At 42.3% G+C, this 16,704-nt stretch overlaps 1 protein-coding gene across 4 annotated transcripts in view; it reads right to left on the bottom strand.

The window, feature by feature from the left end:
* Positions 1–16,704, bottom strand: part of SDK2 (sidekick cell adhesion molecule 2) — an 818,277-nt gene that overhangs the window by 151,671 nt on the left and 649,902 nt on the right. For all 4 annotated transcript variants that reach the window (XM_073606891.1, XM_073606893.1, XM_073606892.1 and 1 more), the window contains exons 13-15: positions 10,902–11,078; positions 10,503–10,639; positions 1,328–1,475 (exon numbers count right to left, since the gene is read on the bottom strand). In XM_073606891.1, the coding sequence (XP_073462992.1) occupies positions 1,328–1,475; positions 10,503–10,639; positions 10,902–11,078 (462 nt within the window). The remainder of the gene's footprint in view (positions 1–1,327; positions 1,476–10,502; positions 10,640–10,901; positions 11,079–16,704) is intronic.

Here is a 16,704-nt window from a genome sequence, read left to right as displayed (position 1 = left end):
TTACTCTATCCAAAATGTAAAGAAAAAGTTTTGCCTATAGTTCTACTTTAAGGTAGAAAACCTTCAGTATGCAGCTCCCCCTTAATACTTACCTGACCTCGATCCAGCCATGTACACGAGAGCAGCGGCTCTGTTGGCTCTCTCCCTTTTCATTGGCTCAGACACAGCAGCCATTGGCTCCTGCTGCTGTCAATCAAAGCCTGTGAGGAGGGGGCGGGGCCAAGTCAAGCTGTGTATCTGTCTATAGACGCACACAGACCGGCTCAGGAGCGAGCGTGCAGGAATGACCCCTGAGCAAGGGGCTTGCTATGGTGGCCACTTAAAAAATAAACAAAATTACCGCGCTTACACAAACATAAATTCTAAATAAGCAGCAGTTAAAATTGTGTGGCATACACAAATTTGTGTATGGTGGGCACTTGGCGGAGGGGGAGGAGCCAGGAGCGCAGGCAGGGGACCCCAGAAGAGCAGGATCGAGGCTGCTCTGTGCAAAACAATTACAGGGCAGGTAAGTATACTAGACATGTGCACTGCCAAAAAAAGTGTTCGTTTTCCTTTTACTCTTTTTTTTTTTTTTTTTTTTAGGTCATTCGTTATGATCGAAATTCGTTATTTCAAATAAATTCGTAAAGTTGAAAATTCATAAATTTGAAAATTCATAAATTTGAAAATTCGTAAATTCGAAAATACAGAAATTCAAAATCCGCAAAATTAAAAAAAAAAAAAAAAAAACGCAAATTTGAAAATTCATAAATTCGAAAATACAGAAATTCAAAATCCGCAAAATTTAAAAAAAAAAAAAAAAAAATCACAAATTTGAAAATTCATACATTCGAAAAAAAAAATCAGAAATTTGATAATCCGAAAATAAGAAAGAAAATCAGAGAATTCGAAATAATAACTAACTAATAATAACTATTCAATTATAGGGGTTGGAATTTCCTTTCAAATTTGGCTGTTAGCGAATGTAACGAATACGAATTTATCCGAAGTTACAAATTATCTGAAATATTTCTGGTTTTGGGTTTAATACCGATTGATTGTAATTTCAAGTATATTTACTGTATATGATGTTTAAATTACTTTAGGCCCTGATGAAGAGACGTTTTTAAGCCCCCGAAACGCGTTGTTCCATTCATTTTACTGGATGATTGTAATGTTTGAAACTTCTAATTCTCCTTTTTAATCTCCTCTCATTGACCCCCCTGTGGGGTGTAAACACATTACAATAAATCCGTTCTACGATACCCCCCCATAGAGTGAGAGCAGTCTGGGGATCCAGCGACAGTCACTTACCCTCCCATCCAATAGGGGGCGACAGACTTACCTTTCTGTTTGTTTGCTGAACTGCCCTTTGCCAACATCATTCACAGCACAGAGGCGGAACTGATAGGAGCGAGCCGGGGTGAGGTTCTTCACCACCAGGGAGGAGTAATCCGGGTCCATGTTTGCAAAGAGGATGGTCCACGGGGCATCTGTGAATGAATATTACACAATCAAAACGCTGATATACATAGGTTACAATGTACAGTCTGATCACTGGGGGAGGGGAGACTGAGGAAATGCTCCCTTCTTCTTCTACAAAGTTACAATGTACAGTCTGATCACTGGGGGAGGGGAGACTGAGGAATTGCTTCCTTCTAATTCTACAAAGTTACAATGTACAGTCTGATCACTGGGGGGGGGGGGAGACTGAGGAAATGCTCCCTTCTTCTTCTACAAAGTTACAATGTACAGTCTAATCATTGGGGGAGGGGAGACTGGGGAAATGCTTCCTCCTCCTTCTACAAAGTTACAATGTACAGTCTGATCACTGAGGGAGGGGAGACTGAGGAAATGCTTCCTCCTCCTTCTACAAAGTTACAATGTACAGTCTGGAGACTAAGGAATTGCTTCTCCCTGCCTGCAGCAGACTGATGACATCATCTCAGCCTAGGCAGAGTCACTGGAATGTAGTTTCAATGATAAAAGGTAGCGCTTCTCTAAAAACAATGATCCGGTTGGTGTATTTGGTGAAATGTCGGAGATTTATTGATGGAGATTTGTGAAGTCCAATTTAATGTGTTAAAATAATGAAATAATGGGCAGCCGGTGACACCGGAATATTTGGGGTCTGTGAAGCTTTTTCACGATTTTGGGATTTTCCCAAAATTCGCTTTGCCCCGCCGCACACAATCAGATGGGATGATGGATTTGGATCTCTTCCCCCCACCGAACACGGAGTTAGTGTTATGAAGTTCTGTTAAAGAGATTTACGCGTTTCAAAGTGTTGTCTGGTCTCCTCCCCCGAGGAGGCGAATCATTGGTCACATGCACCGCCACGGCATATGGATCTCCCCAGGACTACAAGTACGATTTAAAAGGGATCTACACTTTTATTAGATACAGAGCATTCATAAAGTATTCACACCCTCTTCATTCTGTTACAAATGTATGAAAAAAGGAAACACTGAAATATCACATTAAAGTATTCAGACCCTTCGCATCACCATTTCAAGTATTCAGACCCTTTGCATCACCATTTGAAGTTTAGCTCAGGTGTCTCCTATTTCTCGCGATCGTTGCTGCGTCCTGATTGGAGGCCACCTGTAGTAAATTTAATTGATTGGATGCGATTTGGAAAGGCGCACGCCTCTCTATAAAAGGCCTGAGAGATGACAATGGATTTTGTATCAGAGCAAAAGCCATGAACTGCCTGCGCCAATGCCACAAAAAAGCCCGGTTACAATATGGCTGATTGTTTCGCTCCGAATTAGTTTTTCGACGAAATTCGACAAATTCGTTAATTTGGAAATATTCGAATTAACAAAAACCCATTTAACTAATTCCCCCAAAAATTCGAATGAAAATCTGAAAATTCAGAAGAACGAAAATATGAATGAAAATCCGAAATAATAACTAATAATAATAATAACTATTACAAACTATTAAATTATAGGTATTGGAATTTCCTTTCAAATTTGGCAGTTGGTAAACGTAACGAATACGAATTTATCCAAAGTTACGAATTATCCGAAATAATGAATGCGTAACGAATGAATAATTAATAATAATAATAAAAATGTTTTATTGTTATTATTTTTAATAATTCCTTACGCTCCATTCGTTTAGATGTGGCATTCATTATTTTGGATAATTCGTAACTTCGGATAAATTCATATATGTTACAGCCAAATTTGAAAGGAAATTCCAATATCTATAATTTAATAGTTAGTTATTATTTCAGACTTTAGAATTTTTAGATGTTCGTTCTTATATTTGGACTTTCGAATTTCCGAATTTTCGTATTTTCGTATTTTAGAATTTTCAGATTTTCGGAATTCAAATTTTCGAATGGCAGATTTTTCCAAATTATCAAAATAATGAATACCGCATCTAAACTAAATCTAAACTAAGGGAACATAATGAATTCAAATTTTTCCAAAGTTACGAATTTATCCGAAATAACGGATTTCGATCATAACGAAGAACCCGAAAAAATTAAAAAAAAAAAACAAAAAAACGAATGAAACGAAAACTAATGAATTTTTCGTCAGTGTACATACAGTGGGGACGGAAAGTATTCAGACCCCCTTACATTTTTCACTCTTTGTTATATTGCAGCCATTTGCTAAAATCATTTAAGTTCATTTTTTTCCCTCAATGTATACACAGCACCCCATATTGTACACACAGCCCCCCATATTGTACACACAGCCCCCCCATATTGTACACACAGCCCCCCCCCATATTGTACACACAGCACCCCATATTGTACACACAGCACCCCATATTGTACACACAGCACCCCATATTGTACACACAGCACCCCATATTGACAGAAAAACACAGAATTGTTGACATTTTTGCAGATTTATTAAAAAAGAAAAACTGAAATATCACATGGTCCTAAGTATTCAGACCCTTTGCTCAGTATTTAGTAGAAGCCCCTTTTGATCTAATACAGCCATGAGTCTTTTTGGGAAAGATGCAACAAGTTTTTCACACCTGGATTTGGGGATCCTCTGCCATTCCTCCTTGCAGATCCTCTCCAGTTCTGTCAGGTTGGATGGTAAACGTTGGTGGACGGCCATTTTTAGGTCTCTCCAGAGATGCTCAATTGGGTTTAAGTCAGGGCTCTGGCTGGGCCATTCAAGAACAGTCACGGAGTTGTTGTGAAGCCACTCCTTCCTTATTTTAGCTGTGTGCTTAGGGTCATTGTCTTGTTGGAAGGTAAACCTTCAGCCCAGTCTGAGGTCCTGAGCACTCTGGAGAAGGTTTTCATCCAGGATATCCCTGTACTTGGCCGCATTCATCTTTCCTTCGATTGCAACCAGTCGTCCTGTCCCTGCAGCTGAAAAACACCCTTGTAAGAGCCTTGGTGGGAGAGGTAAAGAAGAACCCAAAGATCACTGTGGCTGAGCTCCAGAGATGCAGTCGGGAGATGGGAGAAAGTTGTAGAAAGTCAACCATCACTGCAGCCCTCCACCAGTCGGGGCTTTATGGCAGAGTGGCCCGACGGAAGCCTCTCCTCAGTGCAAGACACATGAAAGCCCGCATGGAGTTTGCTAAAAAAACACCCGAGGGACTCCAAGATAGTGAGAAATAAGATTCTCTGGTCTGATGAGACCAAGATAGAACTTTTTGGCCTTAATTCTAAGCGGTATGTGTGGAGAAAACCAGGCACTGCTCATCCCCTGTCCAATACAGTCCCAACAGTGAAGCATGGTGGTGGCAGCATCATGCTGTGGGTGTGTTTTTCAGCTGCAGGGACAGGACGACTGGTTGCAATCGAGGGAAAGATGAATGCGGCCAAGTACAGGGATATCCTTGGCGAAAACCTTCTCCAGAGTGCTCAGGACCTCAGACTGGGACGAAGGTTTACCTTCCAACAAGACAATGACCCTAAGCACACAGCTAAAATAACGAAGGAGTGGCTTCACAACAACTCCGTGACTGTTCTTGAATGGCCCAGCCAGAGCCCTGACTTAAACCCAATTGAGCATCTCTGGAGAGACCTAAAAACGGCCGTCCACCAACGTTTACCATCCAACCTGACAGAACTGGAGAGGATCTGCAAGGAGGAATGGCAGAGGATCCCCAAATCCAGGTGTGAAAAACTTGTTGCATCTTTCCCAAAAAGACTCATGTCTGTATTAGATCAAAAGGGGCTTCTACTAAATACTGAGCAAAGGGTCTGAATACTTAGGACCATGTGATATTTCAGTTTTTCTTTGTTAATAAATCTGCAAAAATGTCAACAATTCTGTGTTTTTCTGTCAATATGGGGTGCTGTGTGTACAATATGGGGTGCTGTGTGTACAATATGGGGTGCTGTGTGTACAATATGGGGGGCTGTGTGTACAATATGGGGGGCTGTGTGTACATTAATGAGGAAAAAAATGGACTTAAATGATTTTAGCATATGGCTGCAATATAACAAAGAGTGAAAAATTTAAGGGGGTCTGAATACTTTCCGTCCACACTGTGTATATATATATACTGTATGTGTATAGAGATAGATATTTGACCACTAGAGGGAGCTTTTAAAGATTTGTATATAAATGTAGCAATCAAAACATGGAACAGCAAGTATCAATATGAATGACATAAAAATGACATTTAATAACTTAAAAAGTGAACAACCTGAGGAGAAGAAGGAGGAGGAGGAGGAGGAGGAGGAGAAGAAGGAGGAGGAGGAGGAGAAGAAAAAGGAGGAGGAGGAGGAGGAAGGGGACTTTCATGGGATTACAGCCAGGTTCTCTCCGGCGGCTCGCCGCTCTTGTCTACATGACAGGTCCACTTCAGCACCTGTGCTCGGAGCGGTATCATCACGTACTTCACTGACAGGGGCATTCCAATGACACGGGAAAAAAACAACTTGTTATATTTTTTCCTCACGGATGTTACGGCGGAAGATAAATGAGATCTACGGTGTATGGAAATCAGGAGAGGGCCTGCTCTAGGGGTTCAATCCTTTGGGGTGTAAGAGGGATATCAGATCTGCATATGATATGCGCAGGCAGGCGAAAGAGATGCTAAGTTTCTCTGAAGGAGCCTCATAAATATGGAATGCAACTCACAAGCCAAGAGAGATGCTTGCAAATAAGACAAGGCTTTGGTTAACCCCGTCATGGCTTCTCGGCAGACAGGCGGCGGGGAATAGAGCCGATCCCTGAAGACCTTTCCCATCCGGAAGCCTATAAGCCGGCAGGCAGGTGCAGTCACCGTATTTAAAAAAAGGCTTTAGGTAAAATAGACGGCGGTTATGGGTATTAAAAGACATCTTTTACCGCGACAGATCCTACAGCTGCCGCCTGTAGCTGGACTATTTACCTGACCTAAGAAAAAAAAACAAAAACAAACCCAGTCGCTAAAATTTCATAGGAGCTTTTAATTGTGAAATCTCCATCTTTCATTAGAACAATCCCCTCTGATCCTGCCAGGAGGGTCCTTGTTTTGGCACTCCCTGTTATAGGGTGACAACGCTCTGTCCCCGTCTCTCAGTGGGGTTCCTGTGTTGTCACCCTGATCCCCGATGAAAGACTACAAGTGGCTACTTCATCACACACTATGCAGACATGGTCCAACAGTGGGCATGGTCAGTAATGCTGCTATGAGCCATCGCTTGAAGTCACTGGAAAGAGGCTGCAGGAGATCAGCGTTATATAAGTAACTGAAATAAAATAAAAAAATAAAATGGACCATAGGACAATGGATGATGGAGTAGGGACTATGGATTAGAGACTATAGACTAGGGACTATGGACTGTGAACTATATACTATGAACCATAGGACTATGGATGATGGACTAGGGCAGGGATAAGCAATTAGCGGACCTCCAGCTGTTGCAGAACTACAACTCCCATGAGGCATAGCAAGACTCTGACAGCCAAAAGCATGACACCCAGAGGCAGAGGCATGATGGGAGTTGTAGTTTTGCAACAGCTGGAGGTCCGCTAATTGCATATCCCTGGACTAGGGACTAGAGACTATGGACTATAGGTCTATGCGTCATGGACTAGGGACTATGAACTATAGACTAGGGACTATAGACTAGGACAGGGATATGCAATTAGCAGACCTCCAGCTGTTGCAAAACTACAAGTCCCATCATGCCTCTGCCTCTGGGTGTCATGCTTGTGGCTGTCAGAGTCTTGTTATGCCTCATGGGACTTGTAGTTCTGCAACAGCTGGAGGTCCGCTAATTGCATATCCCTGCACTAGGGACTAAGAATTATAGATTTTAGTATGAGCTTTGGACTATGAACTATAAACTATGGATCATTCGACTATGGACTATGAACTATGGATTTATGGACTATGGTATGAGCTATGGTCTATGAATTATAGACTATGGACCATGGGACTATGGATTATAGACTATGGACTATGGAACATGAATCATGGGACTATGAACTATGGACTATAGACTATGGATTATAGACTATGGACTATGAACTATGAACTATAGACTATGGACCATGGGGCTATGGATTATGGATTATAGACTATATACTATGGACTGTGGACTATGGACTACAGACTATGGTTTATAGACTATGGACTATGGACCATGGAACATGGGACTATGGATTATAGACTATGAACTATAGTATGAACTATGGTCTATGAATTGTAGACTATGAACTATGGTGTATGAATTATAGACTATGAACCATGGGACTATAGATTATGGACTATAGACTGTGAGCTATGGACTATAGACTATGAACCATGAAACTATAGATTATGGACTATAGACCATGGACAGTGGACTATAGACTATGAACTATTGTCTATCTACAATAGACTTTGGAACTATGTATTATAGACTATAGACTATGGACTGTGGACTATGGACCTATGAATTATAGACTATGAACTATAGTATGAACTATGGTCTATGTATTATAGACTATGAGCCATGGGACTATAGATTATGGATTATAGACTAAGGACTATGGAACTATGGATTATAGACTATGGACAGTGGACTATAGACTATGAACTATTGTCTATCTACAATAGACTTTGGAACTATGAATTATAGACTACAGACTATGAACTATAGACCATGGGACTATGGATTATAGACTGTGGACTATAGACTAAGGACCATGGACTGTGGGACTATGGACTTTGAACTATGAACTATAAACTATAGACTTTGGGCCATGGGACTATGGATTATAGACTATGAACTATGAATTTTGGACTACAGACTAGGGACTATAGACTCTAAATGATAGATTACATTATGAGCTATGGACTATGAACTATAAAGTGTGGACCATGGGACTATAAATTATGGACTATGGACTATAGACTTTGAACCAAGGAGCATGGGGCTATGGATTATAGACTATGAACTATGTACTATAGACTATGGGCTAGGGACTATGATTTATGGACTATAGTCTATACTATGGACTAGGAACTAGATTTCTACAACTTTAATCCTCATGTCAGCTCGATTAAGACAGGCACAGGGCAAAGTTCTATTTCAGTACAGAATGCTGTCTGTCTAACCCTGGGAGCATGCTGACAGGAGGATAGATCACAGGGAGCACAGTGATGATTCAAGCTGCTCATCTTTCATCCAATCAGCAGGCAGCGGGTGTGTCCCAGACCAAGCTGTAGTGGAGGACCGGACTCGGCTATGCTGTGGCCATCTGGATCACAACGCTGGCTGACCAGAATTTCACCCCTCCCCCCATGGATCTTGTACAATTCATGGTGCCGGAAGGCATGCGTTGGCACCCCTGATGTCGGTTTACACAGATAATCTAAAAAAAAAATGATCTCCATCATTTTTTTTTTTTAGAACACAGGTGTGCGCTGAACGGTATTTATTCTCCATCTCCCCCGCCGTTCCCCTTTAATCCGGCCGCGGAAAGGGTTAGCGTTATGATCTGGTTTGTTATTCCGCTCCGTGTCTTGATGCTAAGCCATCTATCTACAGGACATGCTTATCTCGGCGATACATTGTTACCGGGAGCCGTGCCTTTCATACCAAGTGAGCCGGAGTGCCATAAAAAGGGAAAAATTCAATTTACTGGGTTGGGGAGGGGAGGAAACGGGGATGGGATGTAGTAAGCAAGGCGGCTTTAACGACATCGGCGGTGGCAGCGGCACAAATAATATGATTAAAGGGAGCGGACGCTCAGGTTGTATGAAGAGATGACCTCCGACCTCCCCGGGAATTGCCGCAGTAATCTCTGCTGTACAAGTGACGGGAATAAAATCACAAATCCCTACAAGAAGGGAAATGTCAGGGCCGTTTACAAGTTAAAGTGGACCTGTCATCAGATGTAGTGTTCATCATAAGTCCACGCCGAGGGCTGTGTCAGTGTACTTCCTCCCATCGAGGCCACAAGACTGACAAAGCCTTCATCTGATTTTCTTTCCAGAAGAAAACGGCACCATATTTGTTCAGGCATCATCCATCACCATCTACTTACTGGACTGAGATGCCGGCTCAGAGATGACACAACCACGTAAATCCTGGTGCCTGTGCTTCCTCCTCCTTCTACAAGGTTACAATGCACAGTCTGATCACTGGGGGAGGGGAGACTGAGGAAATGCTTCCTCCTCCTTTTACAAAGTTACAATGTACAGTCTGCTCACTGGGGGAGGGGAGTCTGAGGAAATGCTTCCCCCTCCTTCTACAAAGTTGCAATGTACAGTCTGATCACTGGGGGAGGGGAGACTGAGGAAATGCTGCTACTGTCATCAGAATGTATTAAAACAGTAGTGTTAGGTTTGCTCTGCATTGTGTTGAGTTCGTTTTGCATTGTTTTGGGTTTGCTGTGTATTTTGATGGGTTTTCTCTGTATTGTGTTGGGTTTGCTCTGCGTGGTGTTGGGTTTGCTCTGCGTGGTGTTGGGTTTGCTCTGCGTGGTGTTGGGTTTGCTCTGCAATGCGTTGGGTTTGCTCTGCAATGCGTTGGGCTTGCTCTGCATTGTGTTTGCTCTGTATTTTGGTGGCTTTGCTCTGCATTGTGTTGGGTTTGCTCTGCGTGGTGTTGGGTTTGCTCTGCAATGCGTTGGGCTTGCTCTGCATTGGGTTTGCTCTGTATTTTGGTGGCTTTGCTCTGCATTGTGTTGGGTTTGCTCTGCGTGGTGTTGGGTTTGCTCTGCGTGGTGTTGGGTTTGCTCTGCGTGGTGTTGGGTTTGCTCTGCGTGGTGTTGGGTTTGCTCTGCATGGTGTTGGGTTTGCTCTGCATGGTGTTGGGTTTGCTCTGCGTGGTGTTGGGTTTGCTCTGCGTGGTGTTGGGTTTGCTCTGCGTGGTGTTGGGTTTGCTCTGCGTGGTGTTGGGTTTACTCTGCGTGGTGTTGGGTTTACTCTGCGTGGTGTTGTGCTTGCTCTGCATGGTGTTGGGTTTGCTCTGCATGGTGTTGGGTTTGCTCTGCATGGTGTTGGGTTTGCTCTGCATGGTGTTGGGTTTGCTGTATATTGGGCGTTGGGATGTCCTCAGGTTGGAGATCAATTAGTGTCTAGTAGATCCTCCAAACACTTACTGTTCTCAGAGACCTCCAGGATGTAGCGGATCAGTGGGCTGTTCCCATCGAAGGGTCTGGCCCAGGAAAGATTGATGGATCTCAGCTCCGTGGTGCTCAGCAAGGCGACCGGGTTCTCGGGAGCGTGGGGGAGTTGCCTGAAGGACAAGAAAATCATCCGCCGTAAACACAGAAGAAGACAACAGCAAAACAAAGAAAGAAATCCTCTGGACAGACCTGAGATATTGTTAGACAAGGAAAACTTGTGGGCAAAAAAAACAATTTAATTTAAATATATTCTCCAAAACTCACAAAGCGACCAAATTACTTTGCAAACCCAGAAATGACCATATAGAAGTAGCCGTGACGCCGTATATTAGGTATATATTGGAGGTTTCAGTTGTGACTGTACTCTCTCACCTGACCCGCAGGTAAGCGCTCCTCGAGTCGTTGCCCCCTACAGACAGGATGCGGCAGGTGTAGGTCCCGATGTCCCCGGACCAGGTCTGGGAGAGGTGTAAGGTGCCGTTCTTGTCCATCTTGATCCGGGGCAAGTTCTCCACGCTCAGCGCGGCTCCATCCTTCTCCCAAATGTACCTGGAAGAGAAGAGAACGAGACGGTGTCATAATCAGAGGCGGCATCGACTCCAATGGTCGTTGTCAGTGGTGGCGGCTGATTGGACAAGGCCTCATTCAGAATAGTAAAGGTTGAGCTCCAGGCAAAATGAGGGACCTGAAAGGGATTTTCCCATATTGGAGTATAGCCTGAGTGTGGTGCAATGTTCAAGCCTCCAGGGGGTAAAGCATTGCGGAGGGGGGGGGGATTTGGGCAGTAGAGTCGCTGCCCAGCTGCCTGGTTTTACTGCCCCTTCCACCCCGGGCTGCAACAAAGCCTTCAGGGACACCCAGGTTGACAGAGAACATCCTTTAAAGTTGATAATCAATTTTTTGTTTTTGTCTTTTTTACCTATAAGGGCCACACCTGGTAGCTCGAAGCTCCAAAACGCTGGAGAGGAAAAAAAATTAATTATTCTCTATGGGGACGGTTCACATCTCCCCTCCATGTCACCTGAAGCCCCAAAAAAGCTTTGGAGCTTTTTTTTTTTTGTAGCTCGAATCGGGCAGAAGCGATTTTTGTTCCATAGAGATGCATAGAAACGCTTGATTTGTGCATTTTAGTGTGTTTTGTTGCATGTTTTTGAGGGTTTTTTTTGCTCAAATGCAATAATTAAATGAAAATAAATCATAATAAATAAATAATAAAATACATAAATACATAAATAAAATAAATAAATAAATAAAAACCCTATCCCCAACCCTTAACCCTAATATTAACCCCTAATCCTAAACCCAAACCCCTAACCCTAATATTAACCCCTATTTCTAACCCCTAACCCTAATAATAAACCCTAATCCTAAACTCTAACCCCTAATCCTAACACTAATATTAACCTCTAACCCTAATATTACCTCCTAACCCTAATAATAACCCCTAATCCTAAACTCTAATCCTAATATTAACCCCTAATCCCTAACCCTAATATTAACTCCAAACCCTAATGTTAACCCCTAATCTTAAACCCTAACATTAACCCCTAACCCTAATCCTAAACCATTAACCCAAATATTAACCCCTAATCCTAACCTCTAAACCTTAATATTAACCCCTAATCCTAACCTTCAAACCTTATTAACCCCTAATTCTAATATTAACCCCTAATCCTAACCCCTAAACCTAATTCTAACCCCTAACCCTATTCATAAACCCTAACCCTAATTTTAACTCCAAACCCTAATGTTAACCCCTAAACCTAATAATAAACACTAACCCTAATATTAACTCCTAATCCTAAACCCTAAACGTGAACCCTAATATTTACCCCTAAGCCCAATGTTAACCCCTAACCCTAATCCTAAACCCCAACCCTAATAATAACCTCTAACACTAATATTACCCCTAACCCTAATCCGAATATTAACCCCTAACACTAATCCTAACCCCTAATATTACCCCCTAATCCTAAACCTTAACCATAAAAATAACCCCCTAACCCTAAAATAAACTCTAACCCCTAACACTACCCTAACCTTAATCCTTAACCTAACAAAGTAAATAAATAATAATACATAAATAAACCCCTGACCCCAACTTTTAATCCCATAAAAAATGAATAAATAACAATAAAAGCGGATAAATAAACTGAAAAACATAGCAACAAATGTGAACTATATTTTTCTCTATTGGCTAACTAAAAAAAATGCCAAAGCTCATAAATGTTGCACACAAATGCTGAAAAACAGCGGGAACCCCCCCCCCCCCCCGCGACGCCATATCTCTGAGGTGGACAGAGTAGGGGCTGCGGGAAGTTAGGAACTCCCTGAATTCATAGTAGAATCGCCATTTGTTTTGCGCTTATTGAACAGATCCAACAAAACGTTTTCAATGGTAAATGTAACGGGGCAAATAAAGTCCATTGTTACAGCTTAGATACACTTTAGTAACCAATTGGCCACCTGTAGCCTTTGGTGACTTTTACCGCTTTATTATTCTTTTTTATTTTATTATTCTTTTTTATTTTATTATTCTTTTTGAAAACTAGGAAAATGTAAGCAGAGACTTCATCTTCCTCCTTCCCGGCCTCCATACATATGGATAGTGAATATATGGATGTATATATAGAATGTGCTACACATAAGATATGAGCCTCATCTCAGCATGACTCCTTTACCGCTAGATCTCCAGATGGGTTATTCGTACCTTCACTTCCCCGCCTTGGCGGATGAATGATTGAACAGCCTTCCAAATATAGTACAATGCAACAATACATACATATGTTCACCGATCGTATTAGGGCAGAAAATAAAAACGGAGAATCGGCAACTATAATTGGTATTTCGTCAAATAAAGTGCCTTCAAAGCAAAGTTATCTGCGGTCTGGTCTCTGAAGTCTAACAAAGTTTGCCGAGTTCTTTTTACTTTACTTTTGGTAACGACAAGAATTAGCACTTTTCTCAGATATGCGCTAGAAGGAGAATTTACCGTTCTGTAAATTACGAATCAGTTCATACCATAGAAACGCAGCCTGGATGAGTTCCAGATGCTTTTCTGCATGCGCGTTTTTGATGCAGTCCAGTGCATTCCCCCCCCCCCCCTCTTTTTTCTTAACCTTGAGAGCCAGTTCCCACCACATGCAGTCCAGTGCGTTTTTTTTTCTGCACCAAAAACGCATGGAAAGTAGGTTATATGGTTTTCAATGGCATACATTGAGGGGGAAAAAGTATTTGCTCCCCTGCTGATTTTGTACGTTTGCCCGTCTGACAAAGAAATGATCCGTCTATAATTTTAATGGTCGATTTATTTATTTAAACAGTGAGAGACAGAATAAAAACAAAGATATCCAGAAAAAGGCATTTCCAAAAAAGTTATAAATTGATTTGCATTTTAATGAGTGAAATAAGTATTTTGACCCCTTCGCAAAACATGACTTAGTACTTTGGTGGCAAAACCCTTGTTGGCAATTACAGAGGTCAGACGTTTCTTGTAGTTGGCCACCAGGTAGGGTTGTCACCTCATCCCTTTAAACACCAACACCTATGAGTTACAAAAGTTCTGAGGCTAATTTGATGCAGATAAGGCACCAAGGGAGTTTAATTACCACCTTAATCAGACACAGAACCTGTATGTGTTCGGTTTTAAAGGGATGAGGCAGCAACCCTACCACCAGGTTTGCACACATCTCAGGAGGGATTTTGTCCCACTCCTCTTTGCAGATCCTCTCCAAGCCATTAAGGTTTTCGAGGCTGACAGTTGGTAATTCAAAGTTACAGCTCCCTCCACATATTTCCTACGGGATTAGGGTCTGGAGACTGGCTAGGCCACTCCAGGACGTTAATGTGCTTCTTCTTGAGCCTTGGCCATGTGTTTTCGGTCATTGTCATGCTGGAATACCCATCCACGGCCCATTTTCAATGCCTTGGCTGAGGGAAGGAGGTTCTCACCCAAGATATGACGGTACATGGCCCCGTCCATCGTCTCTTTGATGACGTGAAGTTGTCCTGTCCCCTTGGCAGAAAAACACCCCCAAAGCATAATGTTTCCACCTCCATGTTTGATGGTGGGGATGGTGTTCTTGGGGTCATAGGCAGCATTCCTCCTCCTCCAAACATGGCAAGTTGAGTTGATGCCAAAGAGGTCGATCTTGGTCTCATCTGACCACAATATTCCAGTTCTCTGAATCATTCAGATGTTCATTAGCAAACTTCAGACGGGCCTGTACATGTGCTTTCTTGATCAGGGGGACTTGTGGGCACTGCAGGTTTTCTGTCCTTTATGGTGTAGTGTGTTACCAATTGTTTTCTTGGTGACTACGGTTCCAGCTGCCTTGAGATCATTAACAAGATTCTCCTGTGTAGTTCTGGGCTGATTCCTCACCGTTCTCATGATCATTGAATCTCCACGTGGTGAGACCTTCCATGAAGCCCCAGACCGAGGGAGATCGACAGTTATTTTGTGTTTCTTCCATTTGCGAATAATCGCACCAACTGTTGTCACCCTCTCACCAAGCTGCTTGGCGATGGTCTTGTAGCCCATTCCAGCCTTGTGTAGGTCTACAATCTCGTCCCTGACATCCTTGGACAGCTCTTTGGTCTTGGCCATGGTGGAGAGAGATTGGAATCTGATTGATTGCTTCTGTGAACAGGTGTCTTTTGTATAGGTAACAAGCTGAGATTAGGAGCACTCCCTTTAAGAGAGTGCTCCTAATCTCTGCTCGTTACCTGTATAGAAGATGCCTGGGAGCCAGAAATCTTGCTGACTGATAGGGAACCAAATACTTATTTCACTAATTAAAATGCAAATCAATTTAGAACTTTTTTGAAATGCGTTTTTCTGGATATTTTTGTTGTTATTTTGTCTCTCACTGATAAAATAAACCGACCATTGAAATTATAGACGGATCGTTTCTTTGTCAGTGGGGCAAACGTACAAAATCAGCAGGGGGTCTAATACTTTTTTGAGCCAAAACTATATTCTACTGAGCATGCCCACGATGACTGCCTCATCATCCACCCCAACTGCAGATAAAGCAATTTGAGTACATAGGTAGAAAAACACTAAAGAAATATAAATTAAGAAACTTTTTTTAAAAATATTGTAAAAATTGAAAAATAAGAAATAAAAAATAAATGTAAAAAAATTGAATAAAGCTAAAACTACATTCTACTGAGCATGTCCAAGATGGCTGCCTCAACATCCACTCCAGCAGCAGATAAATCAATTTGAGTACTTAGGAAGAAAAGGACCAAAGAAATATAAATTAATAAAAAATGTTAAAAACATTGTAAAAATGTAAATAAAAAATATAATTAAAAAAATGTAATTGAGCTAAAACTATATTCTACTGAGCATGCCCAAGATGGCTGCCTCAACATCCACCCCAACAATAGATAACGCTATTTGAGTACCTAGGGATAGGGAAAAAAGCACTAAAGAAATATAAAATTAACCACTTAAAGACCGCCCACCGCATATACATTGTGGCAGGGCAGTTCTATTGCGTGAAACAACACACCTGTACGTTGTTTCATGCAATAGACAATGTGGGCGCATGCGCCTGCCACACGCGCCTGCTGTGCGCTGGGGGAGAGCGCCATTCCCGTTCTGACAGAGGATGACACTGAGGTCGTCTGTTCCTAGTAATCAGGCACAGCGATCTTTGTTTTGTCCCAGTGAGCCCATCCCCCACATAGTTAGAACACACCCAGGGAACACAGTTAACCCTTTTATCGCCCCCCTAGTGTTAACCTCTTCCCTGCCAGTGTCATTAGTACAGTGACAGTGCTTTTTTTTTTTTTTAGCACTGATCACTGTATTGGTGTCACTGGTCCCCGAAAAGTGTCACTAATGCCCTGTACACACGGTCGGATTTTCCGACGGAAAAAGTGTGATCTGATTGTGTTGTCGGAAATTCCGATCGTGTGTGAGCTCCATCGGACTTTTTCCTCCGGAATTTCCGACACACAAAGTTTGAGAGCAGGATACAAAATTTTCCAACAACAAAATCCGATCGTTTAAATTCCGATCGCGCGTGCACAAATCCGACGCACAAAGTGCCACGCATGCTCAGAATAAATTAAGAGACGAAAGCTATTGGCTACTGCCCCGTTTATAGTCCCGACGTACGTGTTTTACATCACCGCGTTCAGAACGATCGGATTTTCCGAC

This window comes from Aquarana catesbeiana, linkage group LG12, assembly GCF_042186555.1.
Source record: "Aquarana catesbeiana isolate 2022-GZ linkage group LG12, ASM4218655v1, whole genome shotgun sequence".
Lineage (NCBI taxonomy): Eukaryota > Metazoa > Chordata > Amphibia > Anura > Ranidae > Aquarana > Aquarana catesbeiana.
Note: the sequence above shows the minus strand (reverse complement) of the source record. Positions and strands in the feature narration are given on the sequence as shown.